Here is a 24,048-nt window from a genome sequence, read left to right on the forward strand (position 1 = left end):
TCCCTCTCTCTCTGCCCCTTCTTCGCTCTCTCTATCTCTCTCAAAAAAAAAAAAAAGAACGTTAATTTTTTTAAATGACAATAAATCATCCCAGCAAATAGAATGAATGAATATGAATGAATGAATGAAACTAACACCTTTTAAATCATTGGGCCTTGCCTCACTGATTTGAAAGGGCCCATTACAATTTCCTAAGCACTGCAGAAACAGAGTTTAGATATTATTTGTATCCCTGTCACATTCCAAGTGAATAAAATCGCTTTATCTTGTATTCCCTCCCCCACACTATCTAGCTTGGAACAGCGAAACTTGACTTTGGAAACAGAAATGATGAGCCTCCATGATGAACTGGATCAAGAAAGGAAGAAGTTCACAATGATAGAAATCAAAATGCGAAATGCTGAGCGAGCGAAAGAAGACGCAGAGAAAAGAAATGACATGCTTCAGAAAGAGATGGAGCAGTTTTTTTCCACGTTTGGGGAGCTGACAGTGGAACCCAGGAGAACCGAGAGAGGAAACACGATATGGATCCAGTGAGCCTGCTTTCTCCCACTGTCTCCAATGGCTCTGGCAAGGGCTCCGCGGTGCTGGCGGGAACATTCTCCGGGACCAGGTGGCTGGCCCCTTGCTGTACAGTGATCTAACTGTTGAAGGAATATCATTTACAGACATTACCCATCCATATCTGCAATGTGTACCAAAGTTCTCTCATGCCCCATACTGCTACTGTCAAGTGTTACAACTGGATTTGTGTATAGAGAGTAGTTTTTAAAAAGTAAACTAAAAATGAGAAGTATATCTCAAGAATTATTTTATTGCAAGTCTTGTATTTAAAATGTTAAATCAATATGTCGTTGCAATTTAGCTTGCTTTCAAGCTTCACCCCTTGCACTTAACATAAGCTATTTTTGGCATTGTGTTCTCATCAGCTTATTTTATAGATCAATATTTTTATTTCCCCTTTTGCTGAGGAAATGAAGATAAGCAGATATATAAATATATATAAATATATATCAGATGAGTTATTAAAATCAAAAGAATACTTTGTGGCTGTGCTGTTTGTGCCGATAGACCTCACCATGACCAAAAAGAGAAGTGTAAATGGTTTTATAAAATACAATAGAATCACCAGGAACCTTGGGTTTGCTCTTTAAATTCTTCCCTCAACACTTTTCAGTTTTCTTTGTGAGGTGTCCTGACGCAGAAAATTTGGGGTTTTGTTAAGAAAAAACCTCCCCTTCTCTAGGCCTATTGTCTACCTGGTCAGTTCCACAGATGCATGTCTTCTATGCAGAATGCACTCTAGAGGGGAAAATGGTAAAAGCATTTAATGAGTCATGCCATGAGTCACTCTGACCTTCTGGACTGAGTCTCTGTAACTGCTAGATGGTTTCTAGAAAAGTTCTTCACGCTATGTGGAGATTGGGAAACAGTGCTCACTACACTGGGCCACAGGAGCACTTCGTGTCCACTCAGACCTTTCCTCCACCCCCCAGCAAACACTTGGCAAAGCAGGCAGTGTGATGGTGCGACTGTGACCTCCCAGTTAAGAGTATATGCCATATTTAGTGACATTTTTCTCTAGCTCAGGCCCACTGTTCTGCTGTCAGCTGGGATTCTGTCCACAGGACAGCTGGCGGAGGCAGTGCCACAAGAGCAGGGAATGGAACGGATAGACCCGAAAGAGAAGGAGACACATTTGGAAGAAGCAAACTGTGTTGTTTCTAATTTTTACAATATTGTTCTTCCCTGTTGAAAACATATTTGTTCACCATAATCTTAAGGCATGAATACGTAAAGGTCCAATCCTGACAAATTTATGAACATCAGTAATGGTGACCTTCAAGAGAAGCCCAGGGCTCTCGGGACCTAGAGTTTGGGGAGAACAGCTCCTCACACTTCAAGAAGGCAATGATTTTGAGAAACCAGGCAAATAAATATTTCTCACACTAGACAAAAAGTCACAAAAGGCATAATTGCAAATAAAGACTGTTTGAGTTTATAGGATTGTGTTGTTAGAAGGTTCTATGTCTGTTTGTACTTATTTATTTTCAAATGGGAGATTAGTCTTTATACTGTCCATCCTTGTCACCATCCACCTTCCACTAATATACTAATGTGGGTCCTAGGTTTTAACCACTATCTATATAATGGTACCTTCTTTACTTTTAGTTTACTCTTCTCGTTCCAATTCTTTATTTAGCCAGATACTTCCATCTGTATGTTCTATAAGAAAATCCAAAATGTGCAATGTTGATCTCAGTAGGTCTCTCTATACACATCTCCATCTCTTCCCAGTCACTGTCCTAGTGAATGAAAACCTTGGACGCATCCAGTGAGTTAAAAGATGCAATAGTAAAAATCAAAAGGCCATGTAGTCAAATTGGCTGCATTCAAATTTTCTATAATCTCTAGCTGATAATGAGACCTCTAGGCATAACTTTTTTAAAATATAGACGGGGAACAATAAAGATGGTCCTCTCATGAACTTATTATGTGGTTTCAAAGATGTCGATTGTTAAAGCTAACCACAGCCCCTCGTATACAGAAAGGATGTCATGAATGTTAATTCTTATTGTTTTCTCTTCTTCACCCTTAAATTCACTCACCAAGGACTCTCTATTCCATTCATCCTTGCCTCTTAAATCTGATACTCTCTTCGACCAGTTTCTCCTCATATCTGATGAAAGCATCTCCCCTTTTTCAGGCTCTCCCCTCTAGACCATCTATCTGACTAGATCATAGCTTTGCTACTATCACGTGAAGACTCACTTGCCCACAGGATACGCCCTTCACATGGTGTATAAGGTTGTGACCTGCAGTTATATTTTCCTCTCCTCCCACTTCCCTAAACCCTGCCATCCCATTTCATGCCTCTGGAACTTTCCACCTTCTTTTGCCACATCCATCTTGACTACCTTCTTTCCTCGTGGCACACTCCTACCATTTTCTTTAAAGAGCCAGATCAAATGTCAGATCCCCTTCTAGGATCTCAATGCTGAGTTACCTAATGCTCCCACTTTTTGTATATCTCTTTCAGTCTTGTCCATGTCTGATTATTATCTTCACCAAATAAGAAACATTTTAGGAAACAGCATGCTGGAATGGAAATAGCAGGAAATGGAGAGCCAAACAGACCTAGATATGCATCTCAACATGCCTTAGGCAAGATGGCGAGCAACGGCAAATCACTGAAACTTTCTGAGCCTCAGTGTTTTCATCTATAAAGTGGGGATAATAACTTCTCCAATGTAGGGATGTTTTAATACTTAAAAGTGATATGTAATGTGACTGTCTGAGTGTCTGCCACTTATTTCTATTGATAGCTCTATTAATAAATGGAGCCTCCTAGCCTAAGAGAGTAGAAGTGTATCTTACTGATCTTAAATCCCTCTGTCTCTACCCTTGATGCCATAGTGTACCAGGCTGGAGAATCATTGATCTCAGTGATGATGACCTTCAATCAATGGATACCGTGAGTAGCTTGTCCATCTGAGTTTCTTTTAGTTCTTCTATTAATTCAGCTAAATGCCTAGAAAGTATCAAATGCAAATTAACATAAAAATGAATTGGAAATAAGTACGTAGTATCAAGAGTTCATTTGCTACCTCCAATATGAGCTTCTTAAAAGCTGTTTAGGTAACTGTAATGATTCTTCAATTATGAGCTCAGGAGAAAGGATTTGCTTCCAAGTGTTGAGTCTACAATGTTGGCTTCACAAGCCAAACCATATGGCTGGGTGTCATTCAGAGAACATTTAAAATAGATTTGTGGGTGATAGTAGGCCAACCGAAGCCTATAGTTTTTTATGTAGTTTCTATGTGTAATTTTACAATGAAATGACTAAAAACTTCAAGGGAAACTTAATAATGTCATTCCTATTTATTTTTGTTTATTAAAAAGCTGAGCCCTCCTTTAGAAAATCAGGTCATTTCCAGATAGGATACTTTAACTCATTGATACAATTATCTCACCTTGGAAACTGAGGAGAATTTAAAGAGTGTGAGGCTGGCCACAGACCTCAGTGTTTCTAATGTTGGAGAGCTCATCTCGCTTGCAGGAGCATCACAGAAAATGATACGTATCAGCTTTTGGAATCCGAGACCTGGATTCAAATCTCAGTTCTGCCACTTAGTAGCTATAAGAATTTAAGAAAAGTTACGTGATGTTCATGAGCCTCAATTTGTTTTTCTGTAAAGTGGGACCATACTAGTGCCTCTGCCTTGTGTTTTGTTTTTTGTTTTTTTGAGAAATAAATAAATAAAGTGACCATCACAGTTTATATTGTAAGTGCTCAATAAATGGAAGCTGTCAGCTCTCAAATTACTTCATTGAAAGGGTGTTCCAACTTCTAGAAAATAAGAGTTCTGGACTCAAGAATGTGGCCGGCATGCTCACCAGATGAGGGTATAATTATGTCCTTGTCCCAGGGACCCTAATTCTACCTTGGCCCAGATAAACTGCCCGAGATTTGATGGCAAGGAAGAGGTAAGCCAAGGCATCCTTTCTACAGGAGATACTACAATTACATCCATGATCTGAGAATACTGTCTAAACAACTACCTGTAACTGTCCTGCATCAACTCTGTGTGGACACTGAAGAAAGCTTCAGTATTGAAGGTCCCGGGTAAAATATAATGGAAATCTAAGAATATGACCAAACATATCTAGACTCACATCAGCAGCACTATTTGTGAATATTTATTGAAGGTATCTAAATGCTACACCAGCATTAGACTAGGTGCCTGGGGTACCTAGTTGATAAATAATTACCACAGAATGTAGTTTTGTACATCAGATCACAAAGATGAGGCTGGGGAAGACCCGGTAGAGCTGTGACTGTGATGCAAGTCTTCAAGGGTAATAGGAAGTTATCAGGATAGCAGTTTGCGCAGGGGCTTTCCCAGTCCACAGGAAAGTATGTGCAAAAGTGCCTTCAGTGCAGACCTTAGGGAGCCTTTCCAGTGAAATAAAAATGACCTATCAGGGGTACCTGGGTGGCTCAGTCGGTTAAGCATCTGACTTCGGCTCAGGTAATGATCACATGATTCGTGGATTCGAGCCCCGCATCAGGCTCTATGCTGACAGCTAGCTCAGAGCCTGGAGTCTGCTTTGGATTCTTTGTCTCCCTGTCTCTCTGACCCTCCCCTGCTCACGCTGCCTCTATCTCTCTCCCTCTCTCTCTCTCAGAAATAAAACATTTTTTAAAAGTTTTTTAAAAAATGTCCTATCAAATGTATACCATCAGAGTGGCATTGTGCCTAACAACTCACCCACACAAACACCAGGAGATCTGAAAACGCTTAGGACTCATGTGGCTTCCACTCTTTTATTCAAATGAAGCAGCCAGACCTGGACACATTTTGCCTTGTTTGAACTCACAAACCAAGGAAAAAAAGTGCTGGAATTGTGGCTCCCAATGGCCTATTTCGTTATTCTCTTTATAGTCTTCTTAATTGCACAAGTGGGGGATGAGTTGACTGCCCAGCTTACGGGCTCCTTGCTGCAAAGTGACATGAAAAACTAACAGCTCCCCAGGCGGCTGAAATCTACAGAACCTACTAGAGCTCTGAGTAGAAAGTTTAGCAGGTTAAGAATGTGTTTTTAATGTGCCACTCGTGGCTCAGGTCCAGGCCTGAATGATACTCTTTATTTATGGATGTGTAGCTGCTCCTTTTTTGGCCCCTACAGGGCTAAGACCAGCCCATACCGGGAGAGTTACCTTTCTTAAGTGGAAAGTACTGATTTGTTGGAATAAGTAGTTAAATTGGTCCTCAGCACACTACCTGTTTTTGTGACAACACCATGCCCATCACATCCCTCTCTTCACAACGCACACATTCCCTGCTTCCTCGTGATTCATCAGAAGCGATCACATGCCACACGAAAGCAAGCCCTAGGGCTGCATCATCTTGCCTTCATTCTTGACCACCTAATGCCAAAATCATCTGTTGGAGGCCGGCTCCGGCAGGTCCAGGGGTCCCTGAAGGATGGACGGTGTTGGCGAGAGAGAGAGTGAGAGAGCCCCGAGATCCTTTCTGATTACCAGGCAGGCATCTCCGTCCTGTCGGTTTTGGTGTCTTTATTTATAGGTCAAATGTTAACATGGCATCAGAAAATGGAATTTTTACAATGGATAGCTCTTTTTGATAAGGTGTTTTTGGAAAATGTACAGAAACAGGTTTTACAGAAGTCTTCTTGCAGAACTGCCCCAATTATAGTGAGGTTGAGTAACTAATAAAATAACAAGGTGTTCACATTTTAATAACGCTAAGATTAACTCATAGGTTTGTAGATACTCTTATCCATCCTCATCACAGCTGCCAGGGTAAGGGAAGGTGTTTGTGGAAAGTAGGCCTTAGGGAAGGGGCTGCTATACACCATCAGTTAGCAAAGGTGTATGTACTAACTTATCTTCTGCCCTTATCTGTTCCTTCTCTCTAAGTTAGGCTCTTTGTCTCCGGGCAAGACTTGATTTTCCAGTTATATGCTTTATTGCACTGGAGAGCCAACCATACCTTTAAAGAGTTTAGCTCATTTCCAATACATAGAATAGCCTCTTCGAGTGCATTTACCTTTGTGTCTACTTTTATGATTTCTAGAATAGCTAGGGCATGAAAGACATTTTTGGCTAGTCGATTTACATGTTGGGCTGTATGAACATCTTGGACTAACGCAATGGTAGAAACAGAATTGTACATGTAAAGGTCAGTCTTTTCTGAGTAAGGGTCATTAGCCTGTTCATAGCTCAAGGGAAAGTATGGAGGGAAACAGGACCTGCTGGAGACACGATGTCTGTTCCCATAATCAAAAGAAGAAGTTCCCACAATAAGTTCCTTCACAAAGTGCAATCATCATACCAGGGCCGGAATAAGGGAACAAGTCACTCCCGATATTGATCAACAAGGTACCCTAGGGGTCAGTGCTCAAGCAGAAATAATTGAGTGGGGGTGGATATCGGTCATCATCTGATTGGCAAGAGACCGTGCAAACTTGCTTTAACCTCACCAGGAGTTTTCTCGACTAGTAGGCTCAGAATGGCTCCCAACAATCATCCAAACCACATGTCATTTGCCTTTGATATTATGCTTATCCCCATATTGCTCAGTGTATTCCCTCATTTGCTTCAAACTTTGATTTCCTCCCTACTCCTCAAACCTTCCCAGTATACATTCTAGAATGTTACCACTGCCATCATCCTCCCCTACATCTCCTTCCCTAAAACATGGTTACCTTCTGAAGACAGCGCTTCTTGCGGCCCTCCCCAAAACGGCTGTTTTCCCTTCCCGCAACCTGCACATCATCAGCCTGAAGGAGAGACAGGTCTTTGCTTTGCTGTCTGATGCTACTTCCAGACCTAAGATCTTCCCACTTCCCTAATAACCTCTGTGAAGTACATGTCACGTGACTGAATATTTTAGCACCTATTCAAATGTTTCTGGGGTTTTTTTTTTCCCCAAAGCCACTACTCATATGCCACCCACCAAGGTGGCCACTCAGCTCCTTGAGCTGCTCACTTCTGAAAATCTTCGTCTCCCCATGCCCAAACATCCACCACCCATGTCCATGGTTTCCCTTTTACTGTGCTATTACCACTAACTGCACCATCACCAAAACCTCCACGTTAAGCACTCGCAGTCTCATCATCATCTATGCCCTTTCTAAATCACTCCCATGGCACCATCACTCCAACAACTCTTAGATACTCCCAAAGTGTTGATCAGCCATTGCTTTTGTTAGGTTTTCACTGGCTGTCACCTCCTCATGTCATTGCTTCCCTCTTGAAGTTTTCCACGCTTATCTTCTGTGGTTCCTCATCATAATTATTCTCTTTTTGTCACTCTTAAATCCCTTCGTGTTCTCTTCCACCACTGTACTCATCTGGAAAGGAAAAACACCCAACCCAACTCTGGCCAAATCCAATTCCTGCTTATTCCTAATCAGCACCTGAGAAATTAAATATGACTGAAGAACAAAAGACCACCATGTTGACTTGCCCCACATTTTTTTTTCTATAAAAAATAAAGTTCATATGGCTTGCATCACTGTGTAGTAATTTAACTTCCCCCTTCTCAAGGTCTGTTTCATGCTTCTCAAACCACCATAACCTCTTCCCCTCCTCATTCTCAGCTAGTAACATTACTTATATAATCTTACTTACTGATAACCTGTTTGTTTTTAATGTTTATTTATTTATTTTCAGAGAGAGAGAGAAGAGGTGGGAGGGAGAGAGGGGGCAAGAGAGAATCCCAAGCAGGCCCCACACTTAGCATGGAGCCCAACACGGGGCCCAATCTCACAATGGTGAGATCATGACCTGAGCCAAAATCAAGAGTCAGATGTTTAATTGACTCCCAGGTGCCCCTGATAACCTATTTTTACGGAGAAAACAATTCCAGAAGAGTATGTCCTTATGCTCCATTACCCTGTCTACTCAACTATCTGCATGTAACCTGTAGACACCACATTACCTCTTGCTAGAACGACTGTGCCACCTGTCCCCACCAAGCCAACTGCTCCTCTCATACTCATCCCCTTGGCCTTTTCAAGCACATTGCTCCTTCAAATAAATACTCAGTTCCTCTCTTGTGTTATGAATCATGCTTTTTATATATTCCCATGCTATAAACTTCTTTAAAATTCTCCCTTCATCTCATATTCATGTCTAATTTCCACATAATTTTTCTGCTTCACTTTCTAGAAAAAAAATAATTGAGTTTTTTCTACCTATTTCTAATTCCTCACTTTCCATGTTCTCTTAAACCCACTGGAGTCAGGTTTTTTTACTCAATACTGTAGAGAACAGGCTCTAGTAAAAGTCAACAATGACCTCATAAAATCAAGTCCAGATGTGAATCTTCAGCCCCCATCTTATTCAGGCATTCAATAGCATTCCCCCAGTTGGTTCTTCCCTCATTTTTTAAACACTTTTACTTGGTCCAGGACAGCCCTTTCCTGGTTTTTACGTCACTGGACATTCCTTAGGATACTCAACTGTTTATTGACTTCTGTATGTTGAAACAAGAGACGCCTCCATCCTTGGACTTCTCTTCTTTATCTACACTCAGTTTCTTGGTGGTCTATACAGTTTCATGATTATAAATAATATAAGTGAATTGTGATAAGATTTTGTTTTTAATTTTTTAATGTTTATTTATTTTTGAAACAGAGAGACAGAGTGCAAGCAGAGGAGGGGGCAGAGGGAGGAGGAAACACAGAATCTGAAGCAGGGTCCAGGCTCTGCATTGTCAGCACAGAGCCCAACATGGGGCTTGAACTCATGGACCATGAGATCATGATGTGAGCTAGTCAGATGCTTAACTGACTGAGCCACCCAGGAGCCCTTGATTATGCTCAGATTTATGTTTCAGCTGAACCTCTTTCCTTACTCCAGCCTTGTAGATACTCCTGCTGCTTCACTAGGAGATCTAACAAGTATCTCCAACTGACATTTCCAAAACAAGTTATGATTTCCTCCCCAGATATGCTCCTAACCCACTGTCTACCATTTCAATCAACCACATCATAATTTACTTCATGATTTCAATTTTTGAAAAGTCTGGGGTCATCCTGATCTGTTTCTTTCATATCACATATCAACCCATCAGCAAATTTTGTCAATTCTGCCTTCACAACATATCCTTAGTTATTTCCTGAACAAATCTCTTCTCTGCCCCTCCCCTCTCAGGTCCAAGGCCCATTGTGTCTTTTTTGTACTACAATTATATCTTACAAAAGCCTTTTTGCTCCTATTTTTATCTTTCTTCTACTACTCAACAGCCAGAGGAATCCTTTAAAAAACAAAATTTAGGGGCGCCTGGGTGGCTCAGTCAGTTGAGCATCCGACTTCGGCTCAGGTCATGATCACATGGTTTGTGGGTTCGAGCCCCAAGTCGGGCTTTGTGCTGACAGCTAGCTCAGAGCCTGAAGCCTGCTTTGAATTCTCTGTCTCCCTCTCTCTCTGACCCTCCCCTGATCACGCTGTCTCTCTGTCTCAGAAATAAATAAAACATTTTTTAAAAGTTTTTTAAACAAAATTTAGATTATTATTTCCCTGCTCAAATCTATCCATCATTTTCCTATATTTAGAATAAAGTCCCAAGATCTTGCCATGCTCTGACCTCTGCCTACCTCTTGTTTCACTTATGAACACATCTTTTCTTGTCCGTTCTGCTTCATGCATAAGATTCTTGTCATTCCTTATGCAGATAAACAAGCTCTTTTTCCAGGGCCTTTGCACTTGCTTTAGCCTCAGATACTAATGTGGTTCACACTTCATCTTATTTGGGTCTCTGTTCAAATATCACCTTTTTGGAGAGGTGATCATCTCATCTAAATAGCATCCTTTATCATGTCTTATCCTTTTATTAAAATGTTTATTTATTTAGTTGAGAGAAAGGGAGAGAGAGAGAGAGAGAGAGTGAGCATGAGTGGGAGGGGCAGAGAGAAATTGAATCCCAAGCAAGCCCTGCGCTGTCAGCATATGGCCTGGCACAGGGCTTGAAACCACGAATTGTGAGATCATGACTTGAGCCAAAATCAAGGGTCAGATGTTCAACTGACTGAGCTACCCAGGTGCCCCATCATACTTTATCCTTTTAACCTTGTCTATTTTGTTTCTTAATGCTTTCTACTACCTTATTCCCCAATTAGCATGAGACTACATGAAGGCAGGAAGGTTGCTCAAATTGATCACAACTGCGTGTGTCAAGAACAGTCCTTGGGAGATTGAAGTGCTCAATCAATATCTGTGACATGAATCAGTGAGTGAACGTTCAGAGCTCAATGTTAAATTTCTGGTTTAATATTCAGGGATGTTCTGAGTTGGAAATTTTTAATAGGAAATCATGATTAAATTCTCTTAAGTCATTTTAAGACTCCAGCCATTATCCACTGGCTGAACAAATCTCCGAGACTTGGCTTTGTATGAGAGTATGGCTGCAGAGAGACTCCAGGATCCGTTGTGATGTCATTTCCTGATTTGAAGATTTTGGTGCCAGAAATGAGCCTCAAGCTTAGCCTCCAGGCTTACCCACTCTCAGAAGAAACTGTATCAAATTAAACCTCATGTGATGCAAAAAAGAAACATCATGTTGTTTTTTGGTTTTATTTTTTAGCTTCTGAAACCTTTATCTATTTTTTTCAAGATACCAATATCATAAGTCATTAATAAGGTCTCAGGATGTCATCACATTTCTCCCTTTTTCCAGAGACCTGGCATTTGTTTAAAACATCAAAAGATAGAAGTCTGCCTTTCAATTAAAGGAACAAAAGTCCAGATTAACTTGTATCTCCTCACTGAGTTAATGCAGGTCTCCTTGTATTTTTATCAATATGCTATTTTTCAAAAATATATTGTAAAAATCGTTTCATCTCCTGTAATGTCATGGAAAATATCCAAAATTCTCTTATCCTGATTTATTTAGACACAGTGATAACATTGAAAGAAGCAGATTTCTTGCTTCACTGCTTTAAGGGAATGAGAAAAATGGACTCATTCAAGTCACTCCAGTAATTTCAACACATTGTTATTTTAAAAGAAAGTTAAAAACTGAGATAAAAGTAGTTTGCTATAATCATTTATTTTTACGCTGAAAGATGTATTTACTCTGAAATTTTGAGGATAAAGACTATGTTGTATTTGTCTCCTACCTAGGACCCATAGACAGATGTTCCATAAATGTTTCTGGAGAGGAAGGTACTACTTGAAAATTTAGCTCAAAAATTAAAATAGAAATTCAGAGCTGTTTTCTTTGAGCTTAATTTGCACCAAATACAAGTTTGAAATGTATTAACATTAAGGAAGAAGCAACTGCTTTTGGAAATCTTACTTTTATGAAAGAAATACTTTAATATTTCTAGTTCCCTTAGTCTATCCAAAATATTACTTGGGTCATAAAAATTGATCTTGTGCAAAATCGTTCATAGAAATATTTTCACAATATAAATGGAGAAGAACCAATCATGTGTGAGGAATTTTCCTAGGGAGAGTGTGGAATGTTTTTAAAATGAGTAACATTTTGCATCTGCTTTTGAGTTACAAACAGTCTAGATTGCTGGGCAAACAGAAAGATTCCAGACAAACTCCAGGGAAGGATGGCAACCAGAAGTTCAGCAACAAGGAGGTGAAGTCACCCACTCCATGGATATTTGATGCTCTAAAATTACATTTCACACTTATTTTATGTTGGCTTTTACACCAGAATAAGCATGACTTTTAAGCAAGAAATATGTGACATAAAAAGGGTGGGAAGTTCCAAACAGGTATTTGACTCTTCTTTGTGTGTATGTCATCACTTTTTATGTGTTTGAGAAATGTCCATTTCCACAGCTTGTTTTCAGTAACACAGAACACACTTCTGTTTTACAGAAGCTGAGCAGATGGGATTCAGTCTAGAGCTGAGAGATACAACTTGCCCCATGCAGTGGTCCCCGACATGATGTGATCTGAGATAGTGGGATTCACATCGTGCTTCACTAACTGCGAATGTCTTCGAGGCATGCCTTTCAAAACCCTCGGGAAAGGCATGCTGCAAGTATGAATCACCATTCTGATGAACGGGTAATATCGAAAACCTCCACCTTGTGTAAAACCCAGTGCAGCTCTTGGGCAAACAGAACCATCTTTCTAGATTGGTCGTTACATAAATAGCTGCAAAACAGGTGATTTTCAAGAGTCCTTTCTTCTCGGTGCAAAGTAGGCCAAATTATCCAAATATTTGGTAACTTTTTATGGTACCTAGTATTCACCAATAACTCCTTCTCACCCTTTCTCTCCATGAGCAATCTACTGGAATGCAATTTTCATTCTTAATATTGCAGGTATTTTCAGGTACCTATATGTGACCATTTTAAAACTTACTTTATTAACAGAGTAAAGATTTGTGGTTTAAAAATGGAATAGAAGCTATGCCAGAGATGCAAAAGGCATTTGGCATCTATTTTCCTTATAAATAAAAGGATAAATTGTGCTAACTCCAAAGATTAAATATGTTTATCATCCAGGTTTTCTAATAGTGAATTGGTTACATAAAATGTTTTACTTCTAGAAATAGGCCATTGATTGACATTTTCAGACACTTTCAGCTAAATTAACATAGATTCAGTGACTTCCATCCCAAGCCACAAAATCTTATTATTTATTTATTTTTTTAGTTCACAAAGGAGTTTGAGATTAGGGTTGCCTACATGGACAAAAAACCCACTTATCTTCTCTCTCGAGTAACAATTAAACTGATTAGCAATTCTGATAAATTAATTTAAGGATATTTAATCCTGTGCTACTCATCTCATCCTCACAGAAAATGATTTTCCCCCTTCATTAATTTTATGCCTTGGAAGAAACTTACTGAATTGCAGATATACACCTAATATCTGCAGACAGAAATGAAGGTCATTTTTAGAAGAAACCAGTCTCAAACATAGTCTTCTATATGGTCACATACATATTACATGCTCTTTATCCATAGTGAGAAGGTGGGTCATTCCCCATTTCTTATTTATTCCCTGACACAATCAGATCACACTATGATACCATGTGAGACACGTCAGAGTTCCTGTCAGGACATGAAACCCAAGACAACGAGCAGCACAATAACCATTTTCAACAGGCAAACTCCAACAAAGTCTGGGTTTTGATTTGGTTTTATGTTTAGGGAAGCAGATTTGCTCTGGTTTTTAATAATTCATAAGAAACAGAAATCACAATGTATCAACTCAGCATCCACCTACAAAGAGTCTAAAACAGCCGAAGTTCTCCCCCACTCACCCTCTTGTTCCACCGACATTTTGAAGGAAGGGCATTAATAGAAATGAAAAAGAGTGAGAAGGAACACAGATATGATTTAAATAATTTAAAATCCTTATTAAACATCACTGAGATTGCATTTGATCCATCAGGCTGACATTTAGTTCTCACCACTAAGACCTTGCAAAGAAATTGGACATGCGTGGTTTTGCCTTCCTGGATTGACCTAGGACTATAAAGGTGACGTGTATATGAATGTGGGTGTGAGTGAAGTCCATTTTATAAACACTGAGACAGCACAATTCTTATCATTGGTAATAGTCTCTTGAGTCCAATCATGCAGAATAACAGGCATGTGCAAGTTAGGTCTTCTTGCGAAATAGACATGGCAAGGTGAACAGTTTAATGGTAGACAAGGGTTGGGAGTTTTTTTTAGAATATACTGGCCATTGGTCCCACATAATCAAAAGTTAGATATACAGAAGTCCACATACAAACAGAAGCCTTCCACTTCCTCTTGACTGACCAAGGAAATGGGTCAAAGTGAACCATTTCAGACAAAGAAAGACCTGTCTAAGTGCCAAAAGAAATAACAAAATCTTATATTTTAGTCACATGGAAAATAACTAATATAACTATTTACATTGTAACTTGTTTGTTGTTTTTATAGAAAGGAGTATTCCTGCTTGGTTTAATTTTAACTGGAGAAAATGTAGGACTCACAAGTAAAATGTTGGGGGGAGGTTGGGGGTGGGGAGAAGGGTCCCTTTTCAGACCCAAAGTGATCAGGATCAAAGATTACAGGGACAATATTATGCCTTTATCTGAGCTGTAAAAGACAAATTTTTTCAGCAAAGCTAGCTGACCACATTCTTTACAGAGCATAATGCTTTTAAGATTTAGATTATCATATGTTAAGAGAGTTAAAAAGAAGTGGACTTTGTAGAATTTAGATTTTGTATGAATATTTAAAATTTAAAGTCAGTTTTGCTCATTTTTCCCCTAGCAGGTCATTAAAGGATTGATGTATTCTTACCTATTCCACTTATTCCCTTTGTCAAGGCCTATTTTATGATTTATCAGTCAGCTACTATCAGTATCCTTAGATAACATTTTCTGATAATGATAACAGGTTGGGGAAAAAAACAAAAACAAAGAAACTATTACCTCCTCAGCCCTCAATTAAATAGCTTACTCCAATTGGAGGGAATTGGCCAGGACCTGGTCCACCTCTAGTATACATTCCTACAAAGCTCTGTCATCAGATTCTTGAAGATGCAAGATTATTAGCAGTTTTTATTCCACAAGAAAATTTGGTTGTAAGGCCAATCCATCCCTCTTGAAAAAAATGAGCATGCTGACTGAACAATAAACATAGCAAAGTGATATTGTTTTGCCACGCTCTCCCAACAACTTAATTCCTCCTGTATGTGGGTACACAGCTCTCCCTCTGACAAAATCCTACAAAGTATTTCATTAAGGATCACTGCGAAACCATCAGCTTTTATAGGAAGTGACAGAAGGTTAGGCCCCTCAGACAGCCAACCTCATATTCACAATGAACCCCAACCACAGACAGGACCTTCGCTTCTCCCAGGAACAGAGTCCAGGGGACTTGACACTTTCTTGTCTGAAAAGCAAGAGAGTCCTTTGGAATTAACAGGTGACTCCACAGGAAACATCTGTTTTTGTTTGTAAAGTAAAAACTCAGTGCAGAACATAATACATTCTGAAAATTGGATAATAACAGAACCATCCCCTGGAGGTATTATAATAAAGTAGACCCAAGATGATGACTGTCGCACTTTTGAAATGAAAATTCTCGTTGTTCTCCTATGACCTATCTTGTTTTGATAACCCAGTAAAACTAATCTTATAAGCATTCAAGAAGCCAAACCCTTAGCTTTGTTTGTACATGATATTTCAATCTGAGGGATTTATTCCATTTTTTTCTTGTCTGTAAGGAAGAACTGGCTAAAAGTGATCAGCTCCTAAGAGCCATGCAACAGGAGAGATCAGACTAGTGGAGTTTAGGGAAGGTAAGCAATAGCAAGGGAACATTAGCCTGATTCTTGTTTGGTTTATTCTGGGTGGGCAAAAAAATCACCATTTCTGCATACCCAGGAGATCGTGTAACTGTCATGCTGGCTGGAGATTTCCTTCTGTCTTTTGATTCCATTTGTGGCTGATGAGATTACGCTTGCAACAAACAGCTGCCTGTTCCTGGCACTTAATCGCATGTGCTAGAAAGTTAGGCATAGAGAGAGAGGACACAGGTGTAGTGAGAGAAGAAAACAGAGAAAGGAGGTAAGTAAAGAAGAAGTTTTTTTAAAAGTGGGGAGTGGGAAGTGTGACAGAAGGAAAAGTGAGAGAGCCCACGTGAAGGCGGAGGTATTTTTAACATCAAGTTGTCTGCAATATTAACCAAAAAGAATGGCAGCAAGAGAAAGGAGCTGGGCCACTTTTATTCCAGGGGACAAGCTACACAGGCTGGTTTTTTTCCTCCCCATTTTAAACAAATGACCTCTTGTCACAAATCCTATTGTGAAGCAATCCCATAAATGGCAGCATTGCTCACATGGTGATGGTGGGGGTTGGCTCTATTGCTTGAAAGAGACAAAGCTTCCCTATTGTTGTGTTTAAGGCAATTTTCAGAGCACTAGCATTCTTGTTTGCTCTATTTTTGAAGGGATTCCATTTGCCAGTCATATCCCACTCATCAACAGTCCATTTCGTGTGTTTCACTTCTTCTTCAGGTGAAATACCACCACACTGGTGAGCACCAAAAGGGTCAGAGTGCAAATAACTGTGATGGGTACTTCACCAAAGTGAATAAGAAGGGAAGCCTCCACCTGGTCCTATTATTGCTGAGAGTCGCCTGGTATCACCTTGTATATAACCAAGATGTTTCACAGTGCCTTCTTAAGTGCTCGGGAAAGCACTTTCTTTTGATTTGAGCTAAGCTCAGGTGATTTTGCTAAACATTGACACAAATGCTTCATGGCTTTTAAGACAAACTCCTATTGCTAAAGCTAGTTAGCAGCAGTAACTTATGGGAAGAGTTATTGCTGTCACATCAACTGCAATACAAAACTCAGATTTTCAGCCCTTCTTGAATTGTTCCAATTTATGAAAATAAATAAACATGAAACATCAGCCATATTGAGGAGTCAGGGAAACCCCTGAGGAATAGTAACGTCTGTGGAAATGTTTGCAAATGCTGACCTGAGGATCACCCCGTGTTTTGGGTTGTTTGTTTGTTTTTAAGTTTAAGTAACTAATATTTCTTTTTTATTCCAGAAGAGGAAAGTAACATTTCTTCTCAAAATAAAACCATGGCAGGGTATAAACCTGGGAAGTAGCACACTCATGGAAAACACAACCCACAATCTGAAAATAGTCTACATAGGTTCATTTTCTGTTAAGCACGTCATTCAGAGGCAATTCCACTCTGTTCCAGGGAGGGGTTCTTACCATCAGATAAGGACACAATAACCCTGACTCACCACCTGCCACTCTCTGTCCAGATGTGACACATAATTGGTAAATGACAAATGAGGTCTACTCTCTAAAAGATGGATGTCGGTGTCTCCTTATATCTGGGTAATAATCTCCTTGAGGTGTTCCTCCACACTGAAATGCTATACTCTGGTCTCTCCTACCAGTTCAGTGTCAGAGAAAGAACCCTCAGCTTTTTACCCCACCTTCCCTCTAAAGGCCAAACCATTTAGTACCTGGAAACTGTTACCCCCTCCCGCCCCCGCACTGTACATAAGCATCACATATGTTCTTTCTACAAATCGGTATACAGGTGCCATTTAATCAGTTCAAATTTGGAAGCTACATCTTCAAGGGTCCGAGAGAGCTCACTCCCCCCATATTTTCCCCCTTTACATGTTTTCTTATAAGACATACAGCTTAATCAATTAACAAACTAAATAGCTTATATACTGGCAATATATTACAGATGGGTTTATGTCAGAGTAATAGATCACATGAAATGGACCGTGTGGTACCCCAGTGCGTGATGTCTTGGTAGAGCCCTGAGGACACTGACAGTAGCGTCTCTAAGTAAGTAGTGTTGTATGAATACAGACACATGCGGATCTGTATCTACATCCATCTGACTAGGCCAAAAGGAGCAGGTAGATGCAAGATAGAGACACACACATGCTGGATGGGGCCACTGCACACCTTGTCATGCCATTTGAAAGGGCAGTTACAGGTTGCTGGTTTTGCAGCCATTAAAATTACACTTTATGGAAAAGGCTTTTCTAATTGTATTTGAGTAGCTTTCTGTAGTAAGCGTCATTGGAGGAAGACCAAAGCAAGAGCAACTAGAAGTTAAATATACATTTAGCTTAGCTGCAATACAGAACTCTGGAGAAGAAGCAGGCTGAAAGATTTGTTTCAATTTTAGGCTTGGATTCTCTCCCTTGCTGTTCTTAAAGTTGCGTGTCTGTGTTTGCGTGTGTGCATGAGTGTCTGCATGTGTGTGTGTGTGTGTTCCATCGCATCATCTCCTGAAGAACGCTGGGTTTCGCAGGCAGGCGGCTAGTCACCTGCAACAACCCAGGGGTCCTGCTGAGGCTTCCAGGCTGCTGTCAGTGTCAGATGCCAGGGTCTGGTCGGTGGACATGGAGGAGATGTCATTGACAGACGAAGATGGAGGGAGACTCTCACTGCTGTTCACTGCTGCACCTGTGCTAAGAAAATAAAGACCAACATGACTAAATCTGGAACTAGACTCAGTGTCACTCGGGATGCAGGCAAATACAAGAGGTGATGTTTAGGCCATCGTTCATTTGGCAGGCCTTCATAGCACAACTAATCCAGGGCTCTGTATTAGATGGTGAAAATCAAAACGTAACAACGTAAGTTCCTGGTCACAAGTTATCCACTCTACCTTGGAACCCACCTGTAATGCTCTTTATAGAAAACAAAAACAAACAAACAAAAATACCCCACTAAAAAACCCAGTCACCCCTCCCATCTCCAGTATTGTAATGTAATTGACCTGCATGAAGCTAGGACATTTGCAGTTTTTAAAGCTCCCGGGCACTGTGTGGTCAAAGGCTGAAGACCACTGTCCTATGGCGAAGAGAGATGAGAAAAACCTTTTAATGTAATGATCTCAACCTGGATATTTTTAATGTAGGGCTTTTACAACAAACGCGTGTGAGGGTCCAATTCCAAAAATAAGGGCTGAGGTGAAACCCAAAACTCAGAATTACTTGGAAGACTACAGATCTTGAAAAATAAGGAATATTAAGTAAATTTTGTTATAGTCATTAAAGTGATTTTAAACTTAAAATCCATACAGAAAAGCTAAGTAGGACTTTCAGTGAAAGTTACCATAGACAACATCATTATCATCATCAACATCATCATCATCATCATCATCATCATCATCATAACAATAGAAGAAGAAGAAGCAAGAGCACACATTTTGATTTTGTGTTTACTTACCAGCAGGCTCGCTTATCTGGCAATACACAAACAAGAACTCTGAATTATTAAGTTAACTTGAAAAAACTATTTTATTTATCTGCTCTGTGGGAACATAAAGATTTTGAAACTCTGAGAAGAAACGTGCACATGGTAATCACCCAGTAAGTACATGAGCAGGGGAGAGGGAGACAAACTGAGAAAGAGTTTGGGGGGAAGAATACCAAGCAGGCGCCATGCTCAGCATGGAGCCTGATGCAGGGCTTAATCCCACAACCCTGGGGTCATGATCTGAGCCTAAATCAAGAGTCGGATGCTCAACCAACTGAGCCCCCAAGGGGCCCCAAATAGGTGGTAAAATGCACACTTTGTGAAATAGTCTGCTACTAAAAATATCTATAGTTTAAATCACCTAATAAAATTAGAGGTGAAGAATTCTCATTAAAAATGTTATCTTATTTGAGAAAATATCTGAGCAAGGTATGTTTGGAGAAAAATAACAAATCTAAAATAAGTTACAGTATTTGCTTTCACAAAGATCTAATAAATCAGGAAAAAATCTATAAAGAACATATATGACTCAACATGAAAAAATCAAACCATCTGATTAAAAGATGGGCAGAGAACCTGAATAGACATTTTTTCCAAAGATAACGTATGGATAACCCACAAACATATGAAAAGATGCTCAACATCATTATCATCAGGGAAATGCAAATCAAACTACAAAGATATATCACCTCATACTTGTCAAAATGGCTAGGATAAAAAAGACAAGAAATAGCAAGAGTTGGTGAGAACATGGAAAAAACCTAACCCACATGTACTATTGATAGGAATGTAAATTGGTCAGCTGCTATAGAAAAAAGTATGGATTTTCCTCAAAAAAGTAGAAATATCATATAATCCAATAATTCCACTACTGGGTATTTACCCAAAGGAAACAACACTAATTTGAAGACACATACACCCCTATGTTTATTGCAATATTATTTACAATAGCCAAAATATTGAAGCAATCTAAGTGTCCATCAAATGGGTAAGGAAGATCTGGTATATATACATATACCTATATATGTATATACACTTCCATATGTATATATACATACAAGGAAATATTACACAGCCATTAAAAGGGATGAAATTATGCCATTTGTGACAACATGGATGGACTTAGAGGGTAAAATGCTAAGTGGAATAAATAAAACTGAGAAAGACAAATACCATATGATTTTACTCTATGTGTAATGTAATGTAAAAAACAAAACAAGTGCACAAAGAAACAAAGAGCCGAATAAGACCTATAAATACAGAAAACAAATAGGTTTCCAGAAGGCAGAATAGTGGGAGGATTGGCAAATGGATGAAGGGGAGTAGGGGATACTGGCTTCTAGTTATGGAATGAGTAAGTCACAGGAATAAAAGGTGCAACATTGGGAATATACTCAATAGTATTGTAATAACGTTGTAAGGTGACAGATGGACAACAACACTATGGTGAGCAGAGGATGAAGTATAGAGATGTTGAATCACTATGTTGTACACCTGAAACTACTATAACATTGTGTGTCAACTATACTCAAAAAAAAAAATAAATTTTTTAAATCTATGGAGAGGCTAACCCAATGTCTTTGCTCTTGGAGTAAACATTTCCTATGAAAAAAAATGTGATTAGGATGTGGCATTAGCTGGGGCACCTGGGTGGCTCAAGTGGTTAAGTGTCCGACTTTGGCTCATGACATGATCTTACAGTTTGTGAGTTTGAGCCCCACGTCGGGCTCTGTGCTGACAGCTCAGAGCTTGAAGCCTGCTTCAGATTCTCTGTCTCCCTGTCTTTCTGCCTTTCCCCCATTCATGTTTTCTCTCTCTCTTTCTCCCTCTCTCTCTCAAAAATAAATAAATATTTTAAAAATTCTTAGAAAGATCTCACATTATGTGGAAAGGACCCATACACATAAGCTAAGAAAGATTATATGTATTTTATGTTTTTTACATTTTTATTTGTTGATTATAAGCATATTTACGTAAATTATGGGGGATATGAAACAATATACGAAAAAGGACATAACAATAGGCACTGATTCTCAAATAAATAATAACTTAAACTTTGGGTATATTTCTTTCCAGTGTTTTTGCTATGAAGTTTCTCTAATTGTGATTATTTAATATATATTCTTTTGTATCCAGATATTTTTATATACATAAAAAGCTTATGCATTTTTAATGTTCTTTAAACTCTTGAAAGGATGAATACCTCTTAATCTCGAATGTCTTGAGACTTTTAAAGCTCCTGTTAACATCTACCTATAAATAATTAATGCTCATTATCAGAACAATGTGTAATGTTCTTTCAAAGTAAAGCTCCAACTTTACTGAATTGTATCCTTTATAGATATGATGCAGAGCACCTCCATTTCTTCTCCTGACATATATTAATAAATTTCATATACTAGCAGACAACCTTTGACTTCCTTACATAACCCAAATGCCTAGCTCTATCCTCCCCACCACAATCTGGATTAAATTATACCGACACCAACATCCTCATGTGTTTTCATAAATTTTGGTCAATAATAATTTAACATCACTATGATTGACTTCCCAGAATCTTCAATTTTCCACATCCGTATTAAAGGATAGAGATGAAAACTGGACACAGAACTCTAAAAAAGGCTCAATCAATTGTGGGCTGACAGAGTGAGATGGCTTTGCTCATATTGTCCATTCACCTCTTGAATGACATATTTCCTATACTACACATAACTTCCAAATCATTATACTATCGTTTAGATTTACTTCTGACTTAAAATATGAAATATTGCTTATATACCTTTTCGTAACAGCTTTTTTGAGATGTAATTCACAAATTTAATTTGCACAATTCAATCATTTTTAGGATATTCACAAAGTTGTGCAACTGTCACCACAAACAATTCTGTGATGTTTTCATCACCCCGACAGGAAACCCTCTAGTCTGATTCTTACTTATCCACCAGGCATAAGCAATGATTAACCCACTTTCTGTCTATAAAACTGCCTATTCTGGACATACCATATAAATGGAACCATGTAAATGTCAACTTTTGTGACTTTCTCCTTTCGTATAGCACAATGTTTTCAAGGTTCTTAATGCTGTAGCATATAGCAATACTTCATCTTTTTTTAGTACTGAAATATATTCTAATGTATGGATATATCACTTTTGTTTGCCTATTTCTTAGTTGAAGGGCATTTGATAGACATTTAAGTTGTTTCTATTTCTGGCTATTATGAATAATGTTGTTATGAACATTCACATGCAAGTTTTTATTTCTAAACTTAAAGACCGGAGTTGATGGGTCATAGAATAACTCTATGTTTAACATTTGAGGAACTGAAAAACTGTTTTCAAATTGGCTATACCAGTTTACATTCCTAACAGTGGTGTATGAGGGTCCCAATTTTCCCTTATCCTTTCCAGTACTCTTCATTATCTTTTTTATTATAGCTATCCTGGTGTATGTTAAATGGTATTTCATTGTGGTTTGATCTGTATTTGTTTAATGGCTAATGATATTGAGTATCTTTTCATATGCTTGTTGGCCATTTATATACCTTCTTTGATAAGTGTCTATTCAGATCCTAAGGCCATTTTTTAAATTGTTATTTTCTTTTTTACTGAGTTGTAAGAGTTATTTACGTATTCAGGATACAAAGTCTCTTACTATATAAGATTTGCAGGGGTGCTTAGGTGGCTCAGTCAGTTAAGTGTCTGACTTCAGCTCAGGTCATGATCTCACAGTACGTGGAGGGTTTGAGCCCCGTGTCAGGCTCTGTGGTGACAGCTAGCTCAGAGCCTGGAGCCTGCTTCAGATTCTGTGTCTCCATCTCTCTCTGACCCTCCCCTGCTCACACTGTCTCTCTCTGTCTCTCAGAAATAAATAAAATATTTTTAAAAACTTTAAAGATTTTCAAATGTTTTCTTCCTATTCTATAGATTATCTTTTCACCTTCTTAATGGTGTCTTTTGACGCACACGTTTTTAATTTTGATGAAGTTGAATTTACCTATTTTTCCTTTAGCAACTGAGCTTTAGTGTCATATCTAAGAAATCATTTCCTAACTCAAGATCAAGATTTACTCCTATGTTTTCTTATAAGAGCTTTATAATTTTAGCTTTTACACTTAAGTCTGATCCATTTTGAATTTATTCTTATGTACTATAGGAAGAGTCTACCTTCAATCTTTTGCATACGATATCTAGCAGTTCTATCACCATTTATTGAAAAGATAATTCTTTGTCCATGAAGTCGTCTTAAAATCCTTACTACAAATCAATTGTTCATAAATATAAGTGTTTATTTCTAGATTCTCAATTTATTTCATTGATCTATATGTATGTCTTCAGACAAATATCACATTGTCACGAACACTGCAGTATGTGATAAATTCTGAAATCAAGAAGTGTGAATCCTCCAACTTTGTTTTTTTTCCTCAAGATTGTTTTGGCTATTCTGTATCCCCCATATTTCCATGTGAATTTTAAGAACAGCCTGTCAATTTCAGCAAAGAAGAAGGCAGCTGTGACTGTAATGAGTATTATGTTTAATCTGTAGATCAATTGGGAGAGTATTGTCATCTTAACAATATTTAATCAGTGAATGAATGGAATCTCTTTTTATCATTTAGGTATTTAATTTCTTTCAACAATGTTCTGTAGTTTTCAGAACAAAAAAATTTGCACTTCTTTTATTAAATTTGTTTGTATTTTATTCTTTTTGATGTTATTGTAAATGGAATTGTTTTCTGTTCATTGTTAGTATATAGAAATACAAATGATTGAATGAATAAGAAGTCTCACTGTCAATGGATTG

At 38.6% G+C, this 24,048-nt stretch overlaps 2 protein-coding genes across 14 annotated transcripts in view; one reads left to right on the forward strand and one right to left on the reverse strand.

Annotated features, from left to right (window-relative positions):
- Positions 1 to 1,135, forward strand: part of ARHGAP24 (Rho GTPase activating protein 24) — a 500,372-nt gene extending 499,237 nt beyond the window's left edge. For all 3 annotated transcript variants that reach the window (XM_039250570.1, XM_039250571.1, XM_039250572.1), the window contains one exon: positions 294 to 1,135. In XM_039250570.1, the coding sequence (XP_039106501.1) occupies positions 294 to 537 (244 nt within the window). In that variant the 3' untranslated portion in view covers positions 538 to 1,135. The remainder of the gene's footprint in view (positions 1 to 293) is intronic.
- An 11,975-nt stretch (positions 1,136 to 13,110) lies between these two features.
- MAPK10 (mitogen-activated protein kinase 10) overlaps positions 13,111 to 24,048 on the reverse strand; it is a 297,586-nt gene continuing 286,648 nt past the window's right edge. For 10 of the 11 annotated variants that reach the window (XM_039250559.1, XM_039250564.1, XM_039250563.1 and 7 more), the window contains one exon: positions 13,111 to 18,448. In XM_039250559.1, the coding sequence (XP_039106490.1) occupies positions 18,306 to 18,448 (143 nt within the window). In that variant the 3' untranslated portion in view covers positions 13,111 to 18,305. Of the gene's footprint in view, positions 18,454 to 24,048 lie in introns of all 11 variants that reach the window. The other variant, XM_039250568.1, reaches the window with a different exon arrangement.

Source organism: Hyaena hyaena, unplaced genomic scaffold (genome assembly GCF_003009895.1).
Source record: "Hyaena hyaena isolate Hyena2069 unplaced genomic scaffold, ASM300989v1 scaffold_373, whole genome shotgun sequence".
Classification (NCBI taxonomy): Eukaryota; Metazoa; Chordata; class Mammalia; order Carnivora; family Hyaenidae; genus Hyaena; species Hyaena hyaena.